Here is a 22,578-nt window from a genome sequence, read left to right as displayed (position 1 = left end):
TCTGAAACTTTGCATTGATGAGCCATCCTCTGCCTAAGGTGTTATTCAATTTCTTTCTGCCGTGTGTTATGTAATTTTCCCAAGTGACTGTGGTCAGGTGAGTGAACCATCAGTTCCATAACCCAATAACATACCAAACAACAGGTAGTGGTTGCAGAATTTCATCTTCCTGGACAGGAGTCAGATCTGGAAAATGACAACTGATGGTAGTTCTCTCACTAGGAAGTAAGGTTTTAATTGATAATGCACTGGAGTTAATTTCGATTTCATTTACTGAATAAGAAGTTCATAAACGTTAACTGCCACCACACAGGGTGAACTGAATTATTGGCAAAATGTCCTCTTTTCATTACTACTATCAGGAAGGTGGTACACGATTCTGATGACCCATACTCAAGGATTTAGAAACAGCTTCTTCCCCTTCACCATCAGATTCCATGAACAGCTTGTTATTCCTTCAATGTTCATGCCATTGGCAGTCTATGACCCTAATTCTCCAATTTCAGGTAACCTTCCCTCCCCGTATCTTTTCTCTTTCCTCCTGATTTACCCAGTTTCTCCTACATCTACTCCAGCCCCCATCACCGCGTTTCTTACCTCTCCTCCACCTACTTCTTCTGCCCATCACCCAGCTACTTCTCCCACTGGTTCCCCTCCCCTACTGATCCCATCTGCCCTCCCCACCTCTCTTATCTGGTTTCATGTTCCACCTTCCTTTCCAATTGGGTTTCATTATTTACACCCTTTTGTTACCCCCATTTATCGCTTCCTAGCCTCTGTCAGTATCTCCACTCCCCCCATCTCCATCTGCCTTTCACCCCTCCTTACCTGGATCTGATTCTCTCTGAGCTGTGCCTTGCCCTACAGTCATGAGCATAGAGTGAGTAGTGGGCTAAGCACGCATCTTTGAGTTGCACCGTTCGATTGTGAGTGAGGAAATGTTATTACCTCCCAGTCAATTTCACTCATTCTGCATCCTGTTAACCCCAAATCTGTTGGGTTCCCTTCAACAAATAAAAATGCAGAGATCTGAACGAAGTTCAGCACACCACAGAAACAAGACTTCCCTCCATGGTCCACACTTCTCACTGCCTCAGTAAAGCAGCAAATGCAATCAAAGACCCCACTCGTCCCAAACATTCTCTCTTCTGCCCCTTCTTATTGTGTAGCAGATACAAAAGCCTGAAAGCACATACCACCAGGCTCAAGGACAGCTTCTGTCCCAATGATTTCTGAATGGTCCCATAGTACGATAAGAGTCTTGACTTCATAATCTACCTTGTCATTCTCTTGCACTTTATTGTCTGCCAGCACTGCACTTAATAAAGTGGCATTTTATTCTGCGCTGTGTTACTGCTTTCCCTTATAGTACCTCAATGCTCTGGTTTAATGAAATGATTTGTATGGAAGACATGCAGTGTTTTCACTGAATCTCAGCACATATGGCAACAATAAACAAATTTACCAATTTTCCATGTCCCATCAAACTATGTCCCTCTCATTGTTCCACAAAGAACAATCAGATAAATGGAAGACTGTTTTTAAGTATTAACATCAGCAATAAATATTGGCCAGCACACCAGGAGAAGGGCGTTGGTGTGTATGTGGATTATATTTTTATTTGGCTATGGGATTCAAGGGAGTAAATAGGATGTAATATTTCATCTGAAGGGACTCCAAGTACTGGAGCCTCCCATCTGTGATAAGAAGTATAGTGAAAGAAAATAAATGGAAGAAAAATAATAACCTGAAATTTAACAATTCCCCAGTGATATGTTTCAAATGTTGTACTTGAAACTCCTTTTAAACAAATGAAAGCATATTAAAAAAAAAGAACAAAGTGGTTTAATTAGTGAAAAGTGTATTATTAGGGAGGGAATAATGTGTTCATTGTAAGAAGTTATGTAACTCACCAACTGGGATGGCAGCCAGAAAAGGAATCAGCAGTATTTAAAGATTAATCTATGGGATAATAGTGACAGCAACATCAGAGAAGCAATATAAGCATATTAAAACTTCATTAAATTTCTCATTAACTTTTGTTCTTTAGTTATTGAAAATAATGAATATGAGATAAAGCTTTGATTTTCTACCAAGGATCAGGTACTGAAAGTTGGCTTTTTGTTGGCCAAGAGAAGCTAATGTCATGGGTTAGTGCAGCAATGACAAGAGTGTGGTTGCTGAGATTCACGTTCTGGGAAAAGACCAATGAGGGTTGGCCAGGCTCTCTACATTGTAGGGACAGAGAAGAGAAAGGCAAATGTAGTATTTAGTAAGTGTTTCAAAGCTTTCTGGGAACTTTCTTGGTATCAAAGAATGTTATTTCTGATGAAGTGATGTTACTCAGGTGACGACAATGAATATAGAAGAATATAGAATATAGTTGACCAATCTCAGATGAATCCACCTAACAATGATCAGCCACTGTAATGGAAGATCATGAGTCCTCAGAGCCTAACGCTCCATGCAGACACTAAAGTCTTTCTCCAGCTGTTGAAGGATTGCTTCTGCTACCAAATATCTGACTGAGCTGTAAGATACTCTAGACATCAACTACTGCAGGTTGTACTGCAAGTGCAGTGCCTCAAGCAGATGTGTTTGAGATAGATAAATACAATGAAAATGTATGAAGGGGTACAACCCCAAGTCACAAAACTATTGGGTCTCAAAAAGGATGTAACAAATAAAGCCAAGGAAGCCATGAGTACAAGAAATTCTGCAGATACTGGAAATCCAAAGCAATACACACAAAATTCTGGAGGAACTCAATGGAACTGTATAAACAGTCAACACTTCGGGCAGAGATACTTCATCAGGAATGGAAAAGAAGGGGGAGATGCCAGAATAAGAAGATTTGGGTGAGGAGAAGGAGGACAGGCTAGAAGGTGATAGGTGAAGCCAGTTGGGTGGAGGAGGGGGATGAAGTAAGAAGCTGGGAGGTGATAAGCATAAAAGGCAAAGGGCTGGAGAAGAAGGAATCTGATAGAAGAGGAGAGTGGACCATAAGAGAAAGAGGGACACCAGGAGGACATGGTAGGCAAGTGAAGAGAAGAGGCAGGAGGCCAGAGTGGAAATTAAGAAAAGGGAAGCATGAGGGAAATAATTACCTGGAAGTTGGAGAAGTCAATGTTCATGCCATCAGGTTAGAAGCTACATAGATAGAATATGAGGTGTTGCTCCTTCAGACAGAAAGTGGCCTTATTGTGACAGAAATGAATGTGCCATGGGCCAACAAGTCGGAATGAGAATGGGGATAGGAATTAAAATGATTAGCCATCAGAAAATTCCGCTTTTTGCAGATGGAGCAGAGGTGCTTGACAAACCAATTCTCTAATCTACGTCAGAACTCAGCAAAGTAGAGAAGGGGTGCACCAGACACAGTAGGTGACCGCAACAGATTTGCAAGTGAAGTGTTGCCTCACCTAGAAGGACTGTTTGGAGCAGTAAAGGAGGTGAATGGACAAGTGTAGCACTTCTGCTACTTGCAGGGATAGGTGCCAGGAGGGAGATTATTGGGATGGGATGAATGGACAAGGGAAATATGGAAATAACGATCCCAGTGGAAAGAGGAAAGTGGTGGCGGTGGAGGGAGGGGAGTTATAAATGTGTTTAGTGGTAGGATCCTGTTGAAGATGGCAGGAAGTTGTGGTGAATGATGGATGCAGAGCCTCATGGGATAGTAGGTGAGGACAAAGGGAACTCTGTCCTTGTTAAGGCAGTAGAAAGATGGAGTGAGCGTGGACGTTCACGAAATGGAGAGGATGCGGGTGAGGGCAGCATCAATGATGGAAGAAGGGAAACCCCATTCTTTGAAGAAGGAGGAATGTTGGGAACAGATACAGTGGAGGTGAAAGAACTGAGAAAGGGGAATGGCAGTTTACAGGAGACAGGATAGGAAGAGCTGTAGTCAAGTTAGCCGTGGGAATTGGTAAATTTATAAAAGATAACCATGAGAACGTCATTTTGTGACTTGTGTTTGTAAATCCCCAGTATTTAATCAACCATAGTTCAATGAACTATGCTGGAACCCGAGTGCAAAATGGAAGCAGTACCCAGTGAACGTATTTGCACAGCATGTATTTGCAGTTGCACAAAGCAAATAAGGTGCACACTGGTATTAGCAGTGCAAATATAACGTTCAGGTATTGTTGGGTAAATCCAGGTCTGATCCTAAGTAGAAAGTTTCAGTTGCCTATGTAGCAAGAAAATCAAATATAATGGTAGCAGGAGAACTTTCAGTTATAAGGACAAACTAAGGAAGTTGAAGGCACTCAGCCCGAAACATCAACTGTTTACTCTTCTAAAGATGCTGTCTGGCCTGTTGTTCCTCCACCACTTTGTGTGTATTATTTTGGTTTCCAGCACCTGCAGATTTCTTCGTCGTCGAAAACTGATAATTTTCTTGGCAGAGGAAGATTTGATGCAATTCATTTCAGGCTTCCAAAAAGCTACATGCCCAAAAATAATTGTGGTGAACTACATATACCTGTCTGGACACACCCCCCCCCCACCTGACTGCTCCTGTGGCTCCTCCCACAGACCCCTGTATAAAGGCGATTGGAGACTCTGCTCCTCCCTCAGTCTCCAGGATGTTGTGTGATGGTCTCTTGCTGCTGATCGTGCTCTCTTCCAGCTAATAAAAGCTTATCCCTTGCCTCACATCTCCAAGAGTTATTGATGGTGCATCAATAAGCAAATTATCAGTTATAGGAAATAAACTGTGTGGAAGGTTTCTTTACTTATGGTGTATTAGGATTAGGGTTGGGGATTAGAGTTGGGGTTAGGATTGAGTTCAGGGTTAGTCCTCTTAATACTGTCTTTTATTCATTTTCCAGTCCAGAAAGTAAAGCTGTAAAGTCCAGGTTGACATTTCCAGTGCTTCGGGATTCTGTACTGTTGGAGCTACAAACTCTTGGATGAGATATTAAATTCCATAAAATAATTTTGAAGAGCGGCCAAGTTTTTCACTGCATATTTTATGTATTGCACTGTACTGCTGCCACAAAACAACAAATTTGACAACAACGATGTCATTGCTAGTAACCCTGACTCTAGTGACCTGACAAATACTTATCCTTCAATCAATTTCAGGAAAAATGGCTATCACATTGCTTACACAGAACTGGATGACACATTCCCTATCTTTGCCTGCCCTTCAAAAGTACTTCACCAGCTGTAAAACATGCACACAATGCTGGAGGAGCTCAGCAAGTCCTGTGGGATGTACCAAGGCTGTGAAAGTTGCCACACCAGCAAAATTATTCTGAGCGAACAACTACACAATGCCATTTGAGGGTAAAGGAATGAAGTGGCAGTGGAGTTGATCTATAAAGTTTAGGTAGTTTAAAGCTAAGAAATCATTGCAGTCCTATTAACTGATTTAAGTACTTGCATCTGTTAGGGCTCTGGGAGTTTCACTACTGATGCATAGTATATGTTCAGTTAGCTCTGAGAATTGATGCTGAGTAGTTCTCCTGTCCTAGGGGATTAAATATTTCTAAGGATGATGCATGACTCTTTCCCAGGGTGGAAATGACTAATACAAGGAGGCATAATTTAAGTTTTTTCAAATTCAAATTCAAGTTTATTGTCATCTGACTGTACCTATACACAATCCAATGAAACATTTCTCCAGACTACAATGCACCCTCAAAACATATACTACATACAATGCATAAATCAAAATATTAACATAAATAACTTCATTAGATATAATTCAAAATACATGTAGTACACAGCATACGTAAACAGTGAACAGTACAATAAACAGCAAACAGCTCACTGTCTCAGTGTCGAGACCTCGATGGTGGCTGGACGTTCATTAATCTCACAGTCCGAGGGAAGAAGTTGTTACCCAGTTGGGAGTCCTAGTCCTGATACTTCTGTACCTCCTTCCTGACAACAGTGGGTCAAAGAGATTGTGGGATGGGTGATATGGATCTTCAACAATGTTTTGGGCCCTTTGTTTGCAACATTCTCGGTAAATGTCACAAAATAGTGGGGAGGGAGACCCTGGTGATCTTCTTGGCGGTTTTAACTATCTTCTTTGGGGGTCTTGTGGTCAATGGTCTTGCAGCCTCTGTACCACTTAATGATGCAGTTAGACAGGATGCTGTCAATGTTTCTCCTGTAGTAAGTTGTTAGAATGGGGGCGGGGAGCCTTCCTCAGAAAGTGTAGATGCCGCTGTGCCTTCTTGACTAGTGAGGGAGTATTGTGGGTCTAAGTTAGATCATCCATTATCTACTCACTAATAAACTTTGTGCCTTCATTTTCTCCACGGCAGAGCCATTGATGTACAATGAAGAGTGGTCGAACTGTGCTTTCCTGAAGTCCATAATCATCTCTTTCATCTTGTCCATGTTGTGGCTCAAGCTGTTGATCTCGCACAACTTGTCAGACCTCAATACTTCCTCTCTGTATGCTGACTCATCATTGTTGCTGACGAGGCCAACCTCTGTAGTATCATCTGCAAACCTGTTGATTAAGATGATTGGAGGAAACTCTGGGGGAGGGGTAATGTCAGATGTATGTTCTTCAGTGATAGGTGTATGAAATGCACTGCCAGGGGCAGATACATTACAGGCATTTTAAAAGCACTTTAGGCACATTGATGACAGAAAGTTGGGGGGGGGGGGCCAAGTAGGAGGGAAGGATTAGATTGATTTTAGAGTAGGGTGGTATGGTAATGTAGTGATTAGCACAATGCTTTACAGTACAGGTAACTTGGGTTCAATTCCCGCTGCAGCCTGTAAGGAATTAGTACGTTCTCCCAGTGACTGCATGTGTTTCTTCTGGGTGCTCCAGTTTCCTCCCACAGTCCAAAGTCATACTGGTTGGGTAGGTTAACAGGTTGTTTAAATTGTCTCATGATTAGGCTCAGATTAAATTGGGGCATTGCTGGGCTTGAAAGGCTGGAGGGGCCTGTTCTGCATTGTATCTTAATAATAAACACATTAAAAAATTAAAAGATTGGACAGAATCATGGGCTAAAGGGCTCTGCTATAATGTTCTGTGTTCTGTGTTCTATGGCATTGTAGATATTACAGGACCATACTGATTTAGTTGTAATTTCCCAGTAAATATTTTAGGGAGATCAAATTCCTTAACAGGCTCCTGCCTCCCCAACATGGGTGGTACCTACAGGAGGCGCTACTTCATCAAAGATTCCCACCATGCCATTTTATCACATCTTCCATCGAGCAGAAGGGAAGGTTCAGAAGCCTGAAGTCCTGCACTACCTGAGTCAAGCACAGCTACATCCCTTCAACTATTGGGTTCTTGAACCAACCAACAAAACCCAAATCACTACAGTTTAGCAACACTATAACCACTTTAATTACTTTGCACTAACATGGACTTTATTTTTATTCTACTTGTGATTATTCTTTCAAAAATTGTATATAATTTGTGTTTTTTTGTTCTTACTGTGAATGTTGCTTATATGATGCTATGTGCCTGTGAAGCCAGTACAAGTAGGTTTTTCATTGCACCTGTACAGATCCTCAACACTAACTTTGAATTACTGAAGAAAAAGGCTTCCAGCTTTAGTTGAGACTTGGGTAATAATGGAGGCTATCGCAATTGTGTCTGGCAAGTCCAATCAAATTAGAAAGAATTTCATTATCCCAGAGGATTCATAGCAAAACATATTTACATGTTTCACTCTCCTCAGATTACAGAACTGTTTACAACACACCCAGGCTCTGATTAAGGGTTTCCTTTAGTGAGCTAGCTGGAAGTAGTCCAGGATGAATGTAGCTCCATCATTACAGAATCAGCAGGGAGTGTTTGCCTCAGCTCTAAATTCACAAGAAAACATAAATGAAAATGGTGTTTTTTTCCTCCTCCCTGTTCAACTGTTGGAGCTGCTAACTCTTAGATGAGATGTTGACCTTCCCATTGTGAGATGGTGCTCCAGATTCCAGCATCTGTGTCTCCTCCTTATACCAGCCATTTCACCTCTCTATTCTCAGTCCTGAAATACTAACAATTCTTTTTGTCCCACAGATGCCACCTGACCCCCTTAAGTTATTCCAGCAGATTGTCTGTTGCTCCATGAACTAATTACATTAAAGAATATCACACAAATAGAAAGTATCACCAGTCTACAAGTTAATCTGTGCCATTTGATTTTGAGAGTGGCTATGTGATTTTGAAATTCTTTTCTTTTTTCCAATGCCTCCATTTGCTCTATTTGTGGCCTCTGCTGGCCCTTAAAACTCTTCGAAGCTTCTGATTGTGGACTCTGTTTGATTCTGGTGCTTTGCCATTGTTCCCATTGTTGGCTATACTTTCAGCTGTCCCAACCTAAATTCCTATATTTCCTTTAATTAACTTTTCTGCCTTCTAGCTTGCTTTCTTCTCTCTTAAAATACTACCTCAACTCTACCAAACTGCTTGTCATGTACTTTTTTTTAGTTTTCTATATATTTTTATATAGCTCATGGCAAATGTTACTTTCTCAGTATTTTGGTAATGAGAGTTTTGGTATAATCCACCTTGTATTCTGCTTTGGTAGTCTCCGTTCTGTCAGACTGAACATCCGTTTCTCTAACTTCTGGTAACCATTTCCTTCTGTTCCTGTCTCTCTTTATCCCATCACTCCATCTCTCTCCCCAACCCCGCCCTCTCATTCTGTCCATCACCCCCATATCCCTCCCTCTGTTTCACCTACTTACCTCCTTTCCTTTATTCCATTGTCCTCCCCTCTCTAATTCCATTTACTTCAACCCTTTGTCACTTTCACCAATCACCTCCCAGCTTCTTACTTCTGTCCCACCTCCTCCTCCTCCCCTTGCCTATCGTCCTCCTCACCTGGATTCACCTATCACCCGCCACCCCTTTCCCCCATCTTTTTAGATTGGCTATCTCCCCTCTTTTATTCTACTTTTGATGAAGGGTCTCAACCTAGAACATAGATTGTCCATTTCTCTCCATGCATACTGCCTGATTTGCTCAATTCCTTCAGCATCTTATATGTTTCCATATGTCCAACATCTACAGCTTCACTTGTGTCTACAGTATATTACTGATTTAAAGTTGCTATGGAAAAAAAAGATTTATATAACATTTTTTAGCAAAGCATACCAAAGAACTATACAGTACTGTAGCAGTAACATCCAAGGTTCAGCACCTTTAGAGATATTTGTATGTGGGCGGAAATCTTCCTGACAGAGGTAGATGCCGGAAAGGAATGAAGAGAAGGAGAGAGACGGAGATTTATGCAGTGATATGTAGAACCTGGTGCCTAGTCGTGGAGCAAATAAACCTGATGCTCTGGCAAAGACCAAAATTCCAGGAATACAGCAATTGTGGAAGGTAAATTGACTTCTTATTGTCATATGTACCAAGGTACAATGAAAAACTTTGTTTTGCAAGCTATTAAGTCAGATCATGTTATAGTGTATTGAGGTAGTTAGTGCAAGTAAAAACCAACAATAACAGAATATAGAATAAAGTGTTACCATTACAGAGAAAGTATAGTTTAGGCAGACATAAGGTGCAAGGCACAATGAGGTAAGCTATGAGGTCAAGAGTCCATCTTATGGTACTAGGTGCTGTTCAATAATCTTACATTGAACTCTTACATGAACTCTCCTTGAGACTGTGGGTGTGAGTTTTTAGGGTTTTTGTGTCATCTGCCCTGTCAGAGGGAGCAGGAGAGAATGTGCGACCGGCTCTTTTGTTTTTGCTGACGTTGAGGGAAAGGCTGTCATGACATCGTGTCCTGAGGCTTTCTATCTCCTCCCCATACTTGGACTCATCATTATTTGAGATATGGCACACTACAATGGTGTTGTTTGCAAACTTGTAGATGGAAAAGGACAGAATATGAGTGTGAGTGTACAGGGGGCAGATTAGGTGTCTGCGGATGTAGTCTTGTGGGGGCACTGGTGTGGAGGTGTTGCTGCTTTTCCTTACAGACTGTGCTTTGTTGATCATGAAGTCAAGGACAGAATTGCAAAGTGTTGTGTGCCAGGTCTATAAGTTGGAGGTGATTTTACTTGGAATTGTAGAACCGAAGGCGGAGCTGTAGTCAATAAAAATTATCTGACATAGGTGTTTTAACTGTTCAAGTTCAAGTGTAATTGTTATTCAACCATTCATGAATACCCATGGATAGAGCCAAAAGAAGCAGTGTTACTCCAGGGGCAAGGTGCAAACCGCAGTGCTAATAGTCATACTCAGTAGAAGGAACATACAGCATAATATAGGATAGCAATAAAATATAATCATGCAGAGAAAATAACAGTCCAAGTCCTTGAGTCTATGAATGAGGCAGCAGTCTGCAGTCAAACACAATACAGCTTTTCTTCTGCCAAGCCAACACTGGTGGGCAGCACCGACTTCGATGCCTCTTCCCTAGATGGCCATAAACAGGCAACACCAAGGTCCAGATGCACCAGAGATGAGTGTAGTGCCAGAGAGATGGCATCTGGCATAGACTGTTTCGGGAGTAGGTGAATTGCAGTGGGCTGGGGTTGTCTGAGAGACTAGAGTTAATGTGTGCCATGACCAGCCTCTTGAAGCACTCCCTGATGGTAGGTATCAGAGCCACCGGGCAGAAGTCATTTGGGCACGTTACTTGATTTTTCTTAGGTACTGGAATGATAGCAAGCTTCTTAAAGCAGGTTGGAACCTCAGAATGAAGCAGGAAGAGGTTAACAACGTCTGCAAATACACCCAGCAGCTGATCTGCATAACATCAAAGGACACAGCTAGGGATATCATCTGTGGCAGATGCTTTCAGCAGGTTCACTTTCTGGAAGACTGATCTTACATCCACAGCAATAACTGTAATCTGCAATCCCTTGGGTCTCCATTTCACGATCTCTGTCTCTGCCTCAGCTCAGCTACTGCTGAAACTCTTATTCACACCTTTATTACTTCTATACTTGGCCACTCTCATAGATTGCTGCTAATGCTCCATCTTGGCATCCACCACGATTTGTCTTCCACACAGAGCACCATTCACCATTGATTCTTTGCTCAGTCTGCAGATCCTTTCATGATTTCTCCACAAACACATCCACAAATTTGGCACGCCCGTTTGACCTTCACCTGTTTTATAGATGTAAAATATCCTGTCCAGATGCATCATGGCTTGGTGCGGGAACTGCTCTGTCCGAAACCACAATAAACAGCCATTGTGTCCAGCATGCTGGACATAGCTTAGCTCACCTTGGAAGTCAGCCTCCCCTCCGTGAACTCTGTCTATACTTCTTGTTGCCTCAGTAAATCAGCCAGCATAATCAAAGACCTCCCCACCAACCAAAGATTCTCTCCTCTCTCCCCCCATTGGACAGAAGATACAAAAGCCAGAAAGCATCTAACACTATGCTCAAAGACAGCTCCTACTTTGCTATTTTATGAATATTGAATGGTCCCCTGGTACAATAAGACAGAGTCTAGACCTCACAATCTATTTGTTATGATGTTTTACCTTGTTCTTTACCTGCACTGCACTTCCTCAGTAACACCTTTTTCTGCTCTCTTCTATTTTTCTTGGACTACCTCAGTTCAACTGATCTGTATGAACAGTATGCAAAACAAGTTTTCCACTACATGCGACAATAATAAATCAATTTATCAATATGTGAACTTATCAATTTACCTGCAACTGGAATCTGGAGCAAAAGACGAACCCTTGGATGGACCTATTGGGTCAGACAACATCGGTGGGTGGAACTGGACTTAGGGGTTGTCTACGTCAATTAGACTGTGTGAAATATGAAGGTGAACCACATGGTCACCAAAATTCTGAATGTTCTGGTTTATTTTAAGATGGTGGTCAAGGAGCCAGTGTCCAGAGAAGAAAATCTGAGTTGTGATCTGAAGAGAGTAGCTTCATTTTCTGAGGACATTTTTGCTTCAACCAGTGTGGACATCGAACAAGCAGCATGACAAAGCTGAGATGAGATGTTGTCTTAGCACGGGCCTGGAGGGGTATTTGGGTCTCTTTATCCTCCTGGGAACTGTGAAACTGGAATGCAATGAACTGTTCAAATTGGAAATTGTATTTCAGGTTCTAGTGCTGAGCTCATACCACTCTACAACATGGTTGAAACCATAACTGCCTGCAAGATACTGCCCCAACACCACTGAATCCAACAGCAAAAACAGTTGCACTAAGTGTAGCTGCTATATCCCTGCGCTTGACTGCCAGAGCCCCTCCCAAACACGTGACCTCTGCCACTGAAAAGGGCTAGGAGCTTGACAATACCACAACCTACAGGTATCCCCTTCGAGGCATACACCATCCTGACTTGGGGTATATCACCAGGATTCAATTCTCATTCTCTCTCCACTGATGCTGCCTGAACTGCCAAGTACTCCCGACATTTTCTCCTTTTATTTCAGATTTCCAGCATCTGCCTTTTTTTTCCATTTTCAAACCACTGAGACTCCTTTAAGATTTAACCACAAACAAGCTACTTGTCAAGAGAGGGAAATCTTTTTGTGGGCATGTGCTTGAATTGGCAATAAATTCTGTTGCCTGCCATGGTAGCTTTGAGCAGAGATGATCATTTATTAATAAATCAGTGTCAATAATTATGTACATTTTTAAGGAAAAAGGTTGAGTCCTGCTGCTTATTTATCTGTATTCATTGTTTAAATATTAATGAGAGTATAACAGAGTTAGATTGGAATAAATTAAGCATATTAGAAAACCTGTTCAAAATTATGAATATTAATCTTTTAAAAAGACAATTGACTGCCAGAGCCCCTCCCAAAAGAAAATAAATATTCATGGAGGTGCTAAACTACATATGGTATTTATTATTATTATTATTATCACTGAATATTCAGTATTCACTCGCAAATAAGAGACCAAATGAAAGCATAGTGAAGCCAATGCCAACTAGACCAATTGCATACTGTCTAAATACTGATGTTTTCACTAAATACTGATGGTCTGTGAGGATTTCAAAGCAGATCATCTAGTGTCCCATGTTTTCACTGCTCTGAGGTTGTAAAAAATCATTTGCCACTTCATTTGTCAGTAAAGATAATAATTAAGCACCTTTTTATTATGGATGAGGTTTAAAAAATTAAGGGGTGGCACTGCACCGTGTGACAACGAAAATGTGGCATGTGCATGTGGCATCTTGGGCACGCGTGCCATAGTTTCGCCACCCCTGTATTCCATAACACTAAATAGGCAAAATATAAATGAATCATTTAAATTTAACCCTTTGTAGAACAGACAATGAAAAATCTATCCAACCCCATTATTGTTTGTGATCAGCTGGTAGAGCACAAGCGACCCTGGTTCAGTGCTGACCTCAGAAATTGTCCATGTGGAGTTAGAACATTCTCCCTATGACCATGTGAGTCTGTACTGGATGCTCAGCTTTCCTCCTAAATTCCAAGAAGGCATGAGTTTTTGGATTAATTGGACACTGTAAATTTCTTTTGGTGTGTGGGTGAGTTTTAGAATTTGGTGGGGGGGGGGGAATTGATGAAAATGTGAGAATACAAGAAATGGTATTTATATATTATGAGGTGTTGGCCAGACCATATTTGAAATATTCTGAGTAATTTTGGGCCCTGTACTTACTTTACTTTAACTTTACTTTATTGTCACCAAACAATTGATACTAGAGCGTACAATCATCACAGCAATATTTGATTCTGCGCTTCACGCTCCCTGAAGTACAAATTGTACCTAAGGAAAGTTGAGCCCACCCTAAAAAGGGTCCAGATATGATCACAAGAATAATTCCAGGAATGAACATATGTGGAGTGTTTGATGCCTCTGGGCCTGTACTTGAGTCTAATTGAAACGTATTGATACTGAAAGGTATGGGTAGATAAGATGTGCAAAGGATGTTTCCATTAGTAGGAGAGTCCAGGATCCAAGGGAACAGCCTCACAATAAAGGGAAGGCCCTTTAAAAGTGAGATGAGGAGGAATTTATTTAGCCAAAGGGATAGCAGTGGAGGCTATGTCTAGCAGCCAGAGAGTGATATGTTTTGAGTGGTAAAGGGGTTAAGGGTTATGGGGAGAAGGCAGGAGAATGGGGTTGAGATACAATACATTCAGATTCTTTAACTGAGGGGGAATAAATGATATTTAACAAATATTAAAATGTGATAATATTAAAATTATTTCACCTACCTTGGTATCAAAATTACTAAAAATTTTAAAGACCTATATAAATATAATTTTCCCCTCTAATTGAATATACTCAACAAGCGCTTTCTAAATGGTCGCCTATATCGATGTCATTGATAGGTCGAATTAATGCTATAAAAATGGTTATTTTACTGAAATTTTTATATATATTTCAAGCAGTTCCCTCTTTTGTTCCAAAAACATTTTTTGATAAAATAGATTCTATGATTTTGTCTTATATTTGGAATAACAACAGCTCTAGAGTGAATAAACTTTTATAGCAAAAATCAAAAAAAGATGGAGGACTGGCCCTACCAAATTTTATTATTGGGAAATCAATATTTGTTATATTACTTTTTGCATTTATAATACAGATAACGTGGATCGCCCTCCATGGTTACATTTGGAGGAAGATTCAGTAACGGGGTTTTCTTTAGCTTCTTTATTAGGAGTTCCCCTTCCTTTTTCGTTCTCCAGAATAGGTAGACAAGCTCTCATCCCTATTGTTAAACATGCTTTAAAAATCTGGTTTCAGTTTCATAGATTTTTTGAATTAAGTAATTTTTTACTTTCTAGTAATACTTTTTCTGATTTTTTTTTAAACCATCAATTCTGGATAAGGCTTTTTTAATATGGAAAACTAAGGGAATAAAAACTTCTTTAGATTTGTTCTTACAGGATTGTTTAATGTCTTTTTCCCAGTTGATGAATAAATATGATATCTCTAACACACATTTCTTTTAGATATTTACAGGTTAGGAATTTTTTACGTGATTTTTTACCGAATTATCCCTTGGCCTGTTCCTCAAATAGCTTAATAGCTATTATTGATAAACAGTTAATGAATGCTCGCATGTCGCCTAATGATAAGGTTCAACGCACTTGGGAAACAGAACTTAAACATTCACTTTCGGACGATCAATGGAGTAAAATTTATTATCTAGTTAATAATTCATTTATCTGTGCACACCATTCCTTAATTCAGTTCAAGATAGTACATAGGGCCCATATGTCTAAAGATAAATTGGCACTATATATTGGCTAATATAAATTAGCTAATATAAGCCCTATTTGTGACAGATGTAACGCAGAGGTGACTACTCTAACTCATATGCTTTGGTCCTGTGTAAGCTTAACTAATTTTTGGAGAGATGTATTTAGAACACTACCTAAAATTATAGATCTGGATGTTCAACCCAATTCACTTACGGCAATTTTTGGGATGATCCCAGAGGAAGGAGGTAGAGTATCTGCTTCGGCTCAACATGTGATAGCCTTTTCAACTTTACTGGCTAGGAGAGCTATCTTGTTACACTGGAAAGAATCTAATCCGCCTACTGTTTTCCGTTGGCTCTCCTCCATTATCTCATGTTTAAGCTTGGAGAAAATTAGAAGCCGGACCTTTGATACATCTTTTAATTTTGACCAAGTTTAGCGACCCTTTATTCAATATTTTCATACGATTTAATTTATTTTAATTTATTTATTTTTCTTTATTCTCTTTGGGAAAATCCTTATCCATGAAGGTTCGGAGGTGACTGGGAGGATGTTCTTTCTTTTTCCTTTTTAAAATTTTTTTTTTCCTCAAATGGACTGCCCAATCTTTCTTTTCTTTTGCTTTTTTTTTGTTCTTATTTAGTTTAGCAGATTTTTTCCCTTATATAAAAAAAAATTTCCAATTTTTTTTACGATCTGTTAAGAGGAGTTATGGCATTTTTTTATTATACTGTATATGTAACAGCATAACATTATACCTATTTGATTTTGACAATATACACTTTTCTTTATTGCTGTTTATATGTCCTTTGCATTATCTGTTTCCTGAACTTCTCCTCTGATTTGTATATTGTTTTACTGTAAATCAATAGAAAGGTTGAAAAATGAAATTGGGTTGTAGACCACCCAGGAGGAATTCAAGGTGCTGTTCCTCTAGTTTGCATTTAGCTTCACCCCCAGTAGTGGAGGAGTTGAAGGACAGGGAGGTCAGTGTTGGAAGGGGAACTAGAATGGCTTGCAGCAGAGAGATCCATGGGGAAATGGCAGTCAGAGTGCAGGTGATTGGTAAAGTGAATCCTGTGTTGATAATGAAGATTCGCTCTCACCATTTGTTCAGCACTTTTGAAACTTTGATCATTAATATTCCCTGATTTAAGGTGAGATAGTCATGAGCTTAAATACAACTAAAATTAAGGCCCCTATCTCAGCAAAACTTCACATCCTGCAAACATTAATAAATGACTTAGGAATTAACCAAGCTGTTCACCAGGCTTCTGCAAAAGAATATTTAGAAACTGGGGCATGCCACAAGGGAACTTCACTCTTTAAGAAAACTTCCTTTTGGAGTATCATTACTTTTAAGAGTATTAATGAAAATCTAAAAATAAAACTGTAAAGATGAAAATCTGAAATTAAAATAGAAAACACAAAAGGAGGCAACATTTATGTCGTGTACCCAGGAGAGCCTTTGACATAGTGTGTAGTTAACCAACAAAGGAAATAGCATTATTGGACCATATCTTGAGGGATGTAGCCAGTCAAGTCACTGGGAAGCATTTCAGTGATGGTGACTATAACTCAATATATTTCAAAGTGATTATTTAAAAGATGGGGATGAAAATGAACAGAGGTCTTAAACTGGGTAAACGCTAATTTTATTAAAATAAGACAGGACATGGCAAAGGTCAATTGGAAGCACTTTCTTGCAGGTAAGTCTACATCTGCTCAGTGAGAAGCATTCAATGGAGAGATAGCAAGAGTTCAGGGCCAACAGGTCCTGGTAAAGGTGAATCCAAGGAGAAAAAAATACAGGAAGTCCTCATGATCGAAGGACATCAAGGGTTGGATAAAGAGAATAAAATAAGCATGTGGCAGGTATAGAAAACTAAATACCATTGAAGAGTATAAAAAGTAAGGAGACCTTAAAAATTAGAAGGATCACAAAATATCATTAGCAGACAAGTTGCCATCCTTGGACAACTCATTCAGCTGATTAATATCCCCATGTAATATTTGATAACTTTCTTCATTGTCCACTATACAACCTATTGAAATGTCATTTGCAGATTTACTAATCATGTTTTGTACTGTACATACATGTTCTGGATATCTATTGCCTATTTATTTGTTTAGTTATTCTTTCTTTTTGTATTAGCACATTTTGTTGTCTTTTGCACATTAGTTCTTTGTCTATCCTGATGGCTGTGGTCTATCATTGATGTTAGTTTTTCTTGTATTTACTGTGAATGTCTGTAAGAAAACGAATCTCAGGTTTGTACATGGTGATATATATGTACTTTGATGAAAAATTTACTTTGAACATTGAGCTACAGGCCCAGAGCTCCTCATACATTAACCTTTATTCTCAGAGTCCTCTCCAGTAACTTAACTACTAAAGGTGTTAGACCTACTGACCTATAGTTCTCAGATTTTTCTTTGAGCCCTTTGGGAATAAAGGAAATAAAGGAATGCCATTTGCTATCATCCAGTCTCCTGATAGCTCACCTGTGGCTAATGATGAATCAAATCTTAGCCAAGATCCTGCAATTTCTTCTCTAGCCTCCCATAATGTTCTTGGATTTCAGTCAGGCCCTGGAGATTTGTCTACTTTCATATGTTTTAAGACATCCAGCACCTTCTCAACTGTAATGCAGACTATCTCCAAGAACTCCCAATTGACTTTTCCTAGTTCTGAAGTCTTTACGTCTTCATCCACAGCAAAAAAACAAGAGAAATATTCATGAAGGACCTCGCCCAGCTCGACACAAAGGTCATCTTAGGTCATCCCTTTCCCTTAATGTACTTATCAAGTCTCTTGACTTCCCGCAATCTTTTCTTCCAAAGTTACCTCATGTCCCTTTTTGCCCTCGATTTATTTCTTTAAAACATTGGTCCCATAGTGCTCAACCACTGGCACCTCTGTCACCATTACCCAAGGGTAGGTCGGAGGGGGGGGGGGGGTTCTCTATTTATTGCCAGGGAAACTTGAACGAACAAGTTCTGCTCCATCTAAGCCCTTAACAGTATGGCAGCCTATGTTTTGAAATGTAAAATCCCTCATGTCTTGACCCAAAACCAGCAACTAACCCTTTCTCCGACGGATGCTGCTCAATCCGCCGAGTTTCTTCACCGAATTGTGTGTCGCTCCAGATCCCAGAATTTGCGGTCTCCGGACTCCTCGTTCCTATCCCCTCAATATCCTAACTTCTCTGCTCGTGACCGCAGAATAAAACTGCAGAGAGTCGTGGAGAAACGCAGAAAATGCTGGAGGAACTCAGCGGGTCAGGCGGCATCCACGGCGGGGAACAGTCAGTCAACATTTCGGGCCGACACACTTCAACAAGACCCGAAACTGTTCATTCCTCTCCTGCCATGGATTCTGCTTGATCTGCTGAGTTCCTCCAGCATCTTGTGCGTGTTCCTCTGGATTTCCAACACCTGCAGAATCACTTGTGTTTAGAGAGCTGTCGGCACATCACGGAAAGCAGGCTCCGCTGCGTGGATTCTGCCGACTCTTGGGTAAAGCACATTCTGTCTTCTCCCCCTCCCGTCGGGCAGGAGATACAGACGCCTGAAAGCTCACACCTCCAGGCTCAGGAATAGCTTCTACGCCGCTTTTGAACGCCTCCTTGCAAGATGGACTCTGAATATCACAATCTACCTCGTTATGACTTTATTCTGCATTCTGTACTATCTCAGTGCACTGTTGCGATGAAATCAGAACAAAGTTTTTCACTGCCGCTCGCTACAAGTGACAATAAATAAACGAATTTGCCAATTTATCCCTTCGCCTTTCTCATTCCACCACTCCGTTACTGCTCGCTCCATTCCCCCTCTATCAATCTATCTCCATCCAGTGTTCGCTTCCAGCTCCCTCCCCCGGAAGTCCCGCCTTTGCTTATCCCGGAGATCCCGGGCTTTCCTGAGTCCTGCTCGCTGGCTCCCGGGGTGGTGGGCGCCGGCGATCGCTGACGAATCCTGCGCTGCGTCGCTCCTCTCCGCTACATTGTGTCAAGTTGCCGCCTTCATGAGCAACCCAAGATGTCAGGGAAACATTATAAAGGGCCTGAAGTCAGCTGCTGCATCAAGTACTTCATCTTCGGCTTCAACATTATATTCTGGGTGAGTGGTAGATCGCAACAGTGCTTGTCTCTTGCAACAACAGAGGGAAGTCTTTATGGTGTTGGGACGCTGGAGAGATGAACGGGTAGAGGCTAGGAAACACTGGGACTGACAGCAAAATTTACAGCAATTGTTCAGAGACGGAGAGAGGACAAGAGAGTCTTTGTGTATGTGTGTGTGTGAGGAGAGAGAGGAACTCCGGGGCCTGGGAGGGAACAGAGACGGTTAGTCGCGTTGGCAGTTTTGCATGTAAAGAAAGTTAAGTTCTTTTTAAATTACCATAATTTATCAGCTGGCCCTCTACTGAATGTTAAAAGTGATTTTTAAAATCAATTACCACCACCGAGAACGCATAGGGTGTTAGCCGACGCCACATTTTAGAAAGTCTGATCACCTGGCTGTACTTTCTACTCCCAGCTGATAGGCAGAGCACCAGTGGTGAGGACCAGAAAGGTATGGTCAGTGGAGGTGGAGGAGCTCTGACAGGTGAGCTTTAAGTCGGTGGACTGGACAATATTCAGAGATTCATCTTCCAAATGAATATGTCACAGGTTTCACCGACTTCTTGTGTGGATGAGTGTGTGCCTTGCAGAACCCATAGACATACCCAAATCAAAAGCCCTGGGTGAACCGGGAGATTGGTAGTCTGCTGGGAGCTAGAATAGTGGTCTTCAAAACCAGTGATCTAGAACTGTACAAGAAGTCCAGGTATGACTTACCAAAGGCTATCTCGAGTGGAAAAACAATTCTGATTGAGGTGAGACAGAATCGGATGCACGTCGGCTCTGGCAGGGCTTGCAGGCCATTACCTCCCACAAAGAGAAACCTAACATCAGGAATGCCAGTGATGCTTCACTCCCCGCGGAGATCAGTGCCTTTTATGCACACTTTGAAAGGGAGAATAAAACGACATCTCTGCAAATCCGAGCAGCATCTTGCAACCCTGCAAACTCTGTCTTGGGAGTCGATGTCGGAGCATCTTTCAAGAGAGTGAACCCTTGCAGGGTGTCACGTCCTGATGAAGTGTCTCTGAAAACCTTTGCCAACCAACTGGTTGCAGTGTTCAAGGGCATCTTCAAATTTTCAGTGCTGCAGTTGGAGGTTTCTACCTGCTTCAAAAGGGCAATAAAATGAGCAGGGTGAGCTGCCTCAACAACTGTCACCCATTGGCACTTGCCTGTACTCTGATGATGTGCTTTGAGAGGTTGGCCATGACTAGAATCAACTCCTGCTTAAGCAAGGACCTGGATTTGCTGCAATTTGCCTATCGTCGCAGTAGGTCTACTGCGGGTGCAATCTCACTGGCACTTCACTTGGATCAACTGGACAATAGTGATACCTACATCAGGCTGCTGTTTGTTGACTACAGCTCAGCATACAACACAATCATACCCTCTAATCAACAAGCTCCAAAACTTGGTCCTCTGTTCCTCCCTCTTACTACTGGATCCTTGACTTCCTCAGCAGGAGACCACAGTCTGTGTCGATCAGAAATAACAGCACTTCCTCGCTGACAACCAACACAGACTGGCACAACTCAAAAGATGCATGCTTAGCCCACTGCTCCTCTCTCTGTACACCAATGACTGTGTGGCTTAGCCCACTGCTCCTCTCTCTGTACACCAATGACTGTGTGGCTTAGCCCACTGTTCCTCTCTCTGTACACCAATGACTGTGTGGCTTAGCCCACTGTTCCTCTCTCTGTACACCAATGATTGTGTGGCTTAGCCCACTGCTCCTCTCTCTGTACACCAATGACTGTGTGGCTTAGCCCACTGTTCCTCTCTCTGTACACCAATGACTGTGTGGCTTAGCCCACTGTTCCTCTCTCTGTACACCAATGACTGTGTGGCTTAGCCCACGGCTCCTTTCTCTGTACACCAATGACTGTGTGGCTTAGCCCACTGTTCCTCTCTCTGTACACCAATGACTGTGTGGCTTAGCCCACGGCTCCTTTCTCTGTACACCAATGACTGTGTGGCTTAGCCCACTGCTCCTCTCTCTGTACACCAATGACTGTGTGGCTTAGCCCACTGCTCCTCTCTCTGTACACCAATGACTGTGTGGCTTAGCCCACTGTTCCTCTCTCTGTACACCAATTACTGTGTGGCTTAGCCCACTGTTCCTCTCTCTGTACACCAATGATTGTGTGGCTTAGCCCACTGCTCCTCTCTCTGTACACCAATGACTGTGTGGCTTAGCCCACTGTTCCTCTCTCTGTACACCAATGACTGTGTGGCTTAGCCCACGGCTCCTTTCTCTGTACACCAATGACTGTGTGGCTTAGCCCACTGCTCCTCTCTCTGTACACCAATGACTGTGTGGCTTAGCCCACTGTTCCTCTCTCTCTACACCAATGACTGTGTGGCTTAGCCCACTGCTCCTCTCTCTGTACACAAATGACTGTGTGGCTTAGCCCACTGCTCCTCTCTCTCTACACCAATGACTGTGTGGCTTAGCCCACTGCTCCTCTCTCTGTACACCAATGACTGTGTGGCTTAGCCCACTGCTCCTCTCTCTGTACACCAATGACTGTGTGGCTTAGCCCACTGCTCCTCTCTCTGTACACCAATGACTGTGTGGCTTAGCCCACTGCTCCTCTCTCTCTACACCAATGACTGTGTGACTTGCCACAGCTCAGATGACATCTATAAAAGGTACATTTAATGTCAGAGAAATGTATACAATAAACATCCTGAAATTCTTTTTCTTCGCAAACATCCACGAAAACTGAGGAGTGCCCCAAAGAATAATGACAGCTAAATGTTAGAACCCCAGAGCATCCCCAGCTCCCCCACCCATGCACAAGCAGCAGCAAAACTATGACCCTCCCACCAGTGAAAAAAGCAACAGCACCCCAGACCGAGCACTCAAGCGTGCAGCAAAGCATCAGTAAAGACACAGACTTGCAGTACCCCAAAGATACTTGTTCACCCAGTATTCGACATACCACAGGCACTCTCTCTCTCTCTCTCTCTCTCTCTCTCTCCCTCTCTCCCCCCCTCTCCCCCTCTCCCCCTCTCCCCCTCTCTCCCTCTCTCTCTCCCTCTCTCCCTCTCTCCCTCTCTCCCTCTCTCCCTCTCTCCCTCTCTCCCTCTCTCCCTCTCTCCCTCTCTCTCTCCCTCCTCTCCCTCCTCTCCCTCCTCTCCCTCTCTCCCTCTCTCCCTCTCTCCCTCTCTCCCTCTCTCCCTCTCTCCCTCTCTCCCTCTCTCCCTCTCTCCCTCTCTCCCTCTCTCCCTCTCTCCCTCTCTCCCTCTCTCCCTCTCTCCCTCTCTCCCTCTCTCCCTCTCTCCCTCTCTCCCTCTCTCCCTCTCTCTCTCCCTCTCTCTCTCCCTCCTCTC

General features: G+C 42.1%; 1 protein-coding gene across 1 annotated transcript in view; it reads left to right on the top strand.

The window, feature by feature from the left end:
- The first annotated feature begins 19,008 nt into the window (after window positions 1–19,008).
- Window positions 19,009–22,578, top strand: part of tspan5a (tetraspanin 5a) — a 101,757-nt gene continuing 98,187 nt past the window's right edge. Inside the window, exon 1 of the mRNA XM_059965438.1 lies at window positions 19,009–19,237. Within this exon, the coding sequence (XP_059821421.1) occupies window positions 19,157–19,237 (81 nt within the window). The 5' untranslated portion in view covers window positions 19,009–19,156. The remainder of the gene's footprint in view (window positions 19,238–22,578) is intronic.

Source organism: Hypanus sabinus, chromosome 3 (genome assembly GCF_030144855.1).
Source record: "Hypanus sabinus isolate sHypSab1 chromosome 3, sHypSab1.hap1, whole genome shotgun sequence".
Lineage (NCBI taxonomy): Eukaryota > Metazoa > Chordata > Chondrichthyes > Myliobatiformes > Dasyatidae > Hypanus > Hypanus sabinus.
Note: the sequence above shows the minus strand (reverse complement) of the source record. Positions and strands in the feature narration are given on the sequence as shown.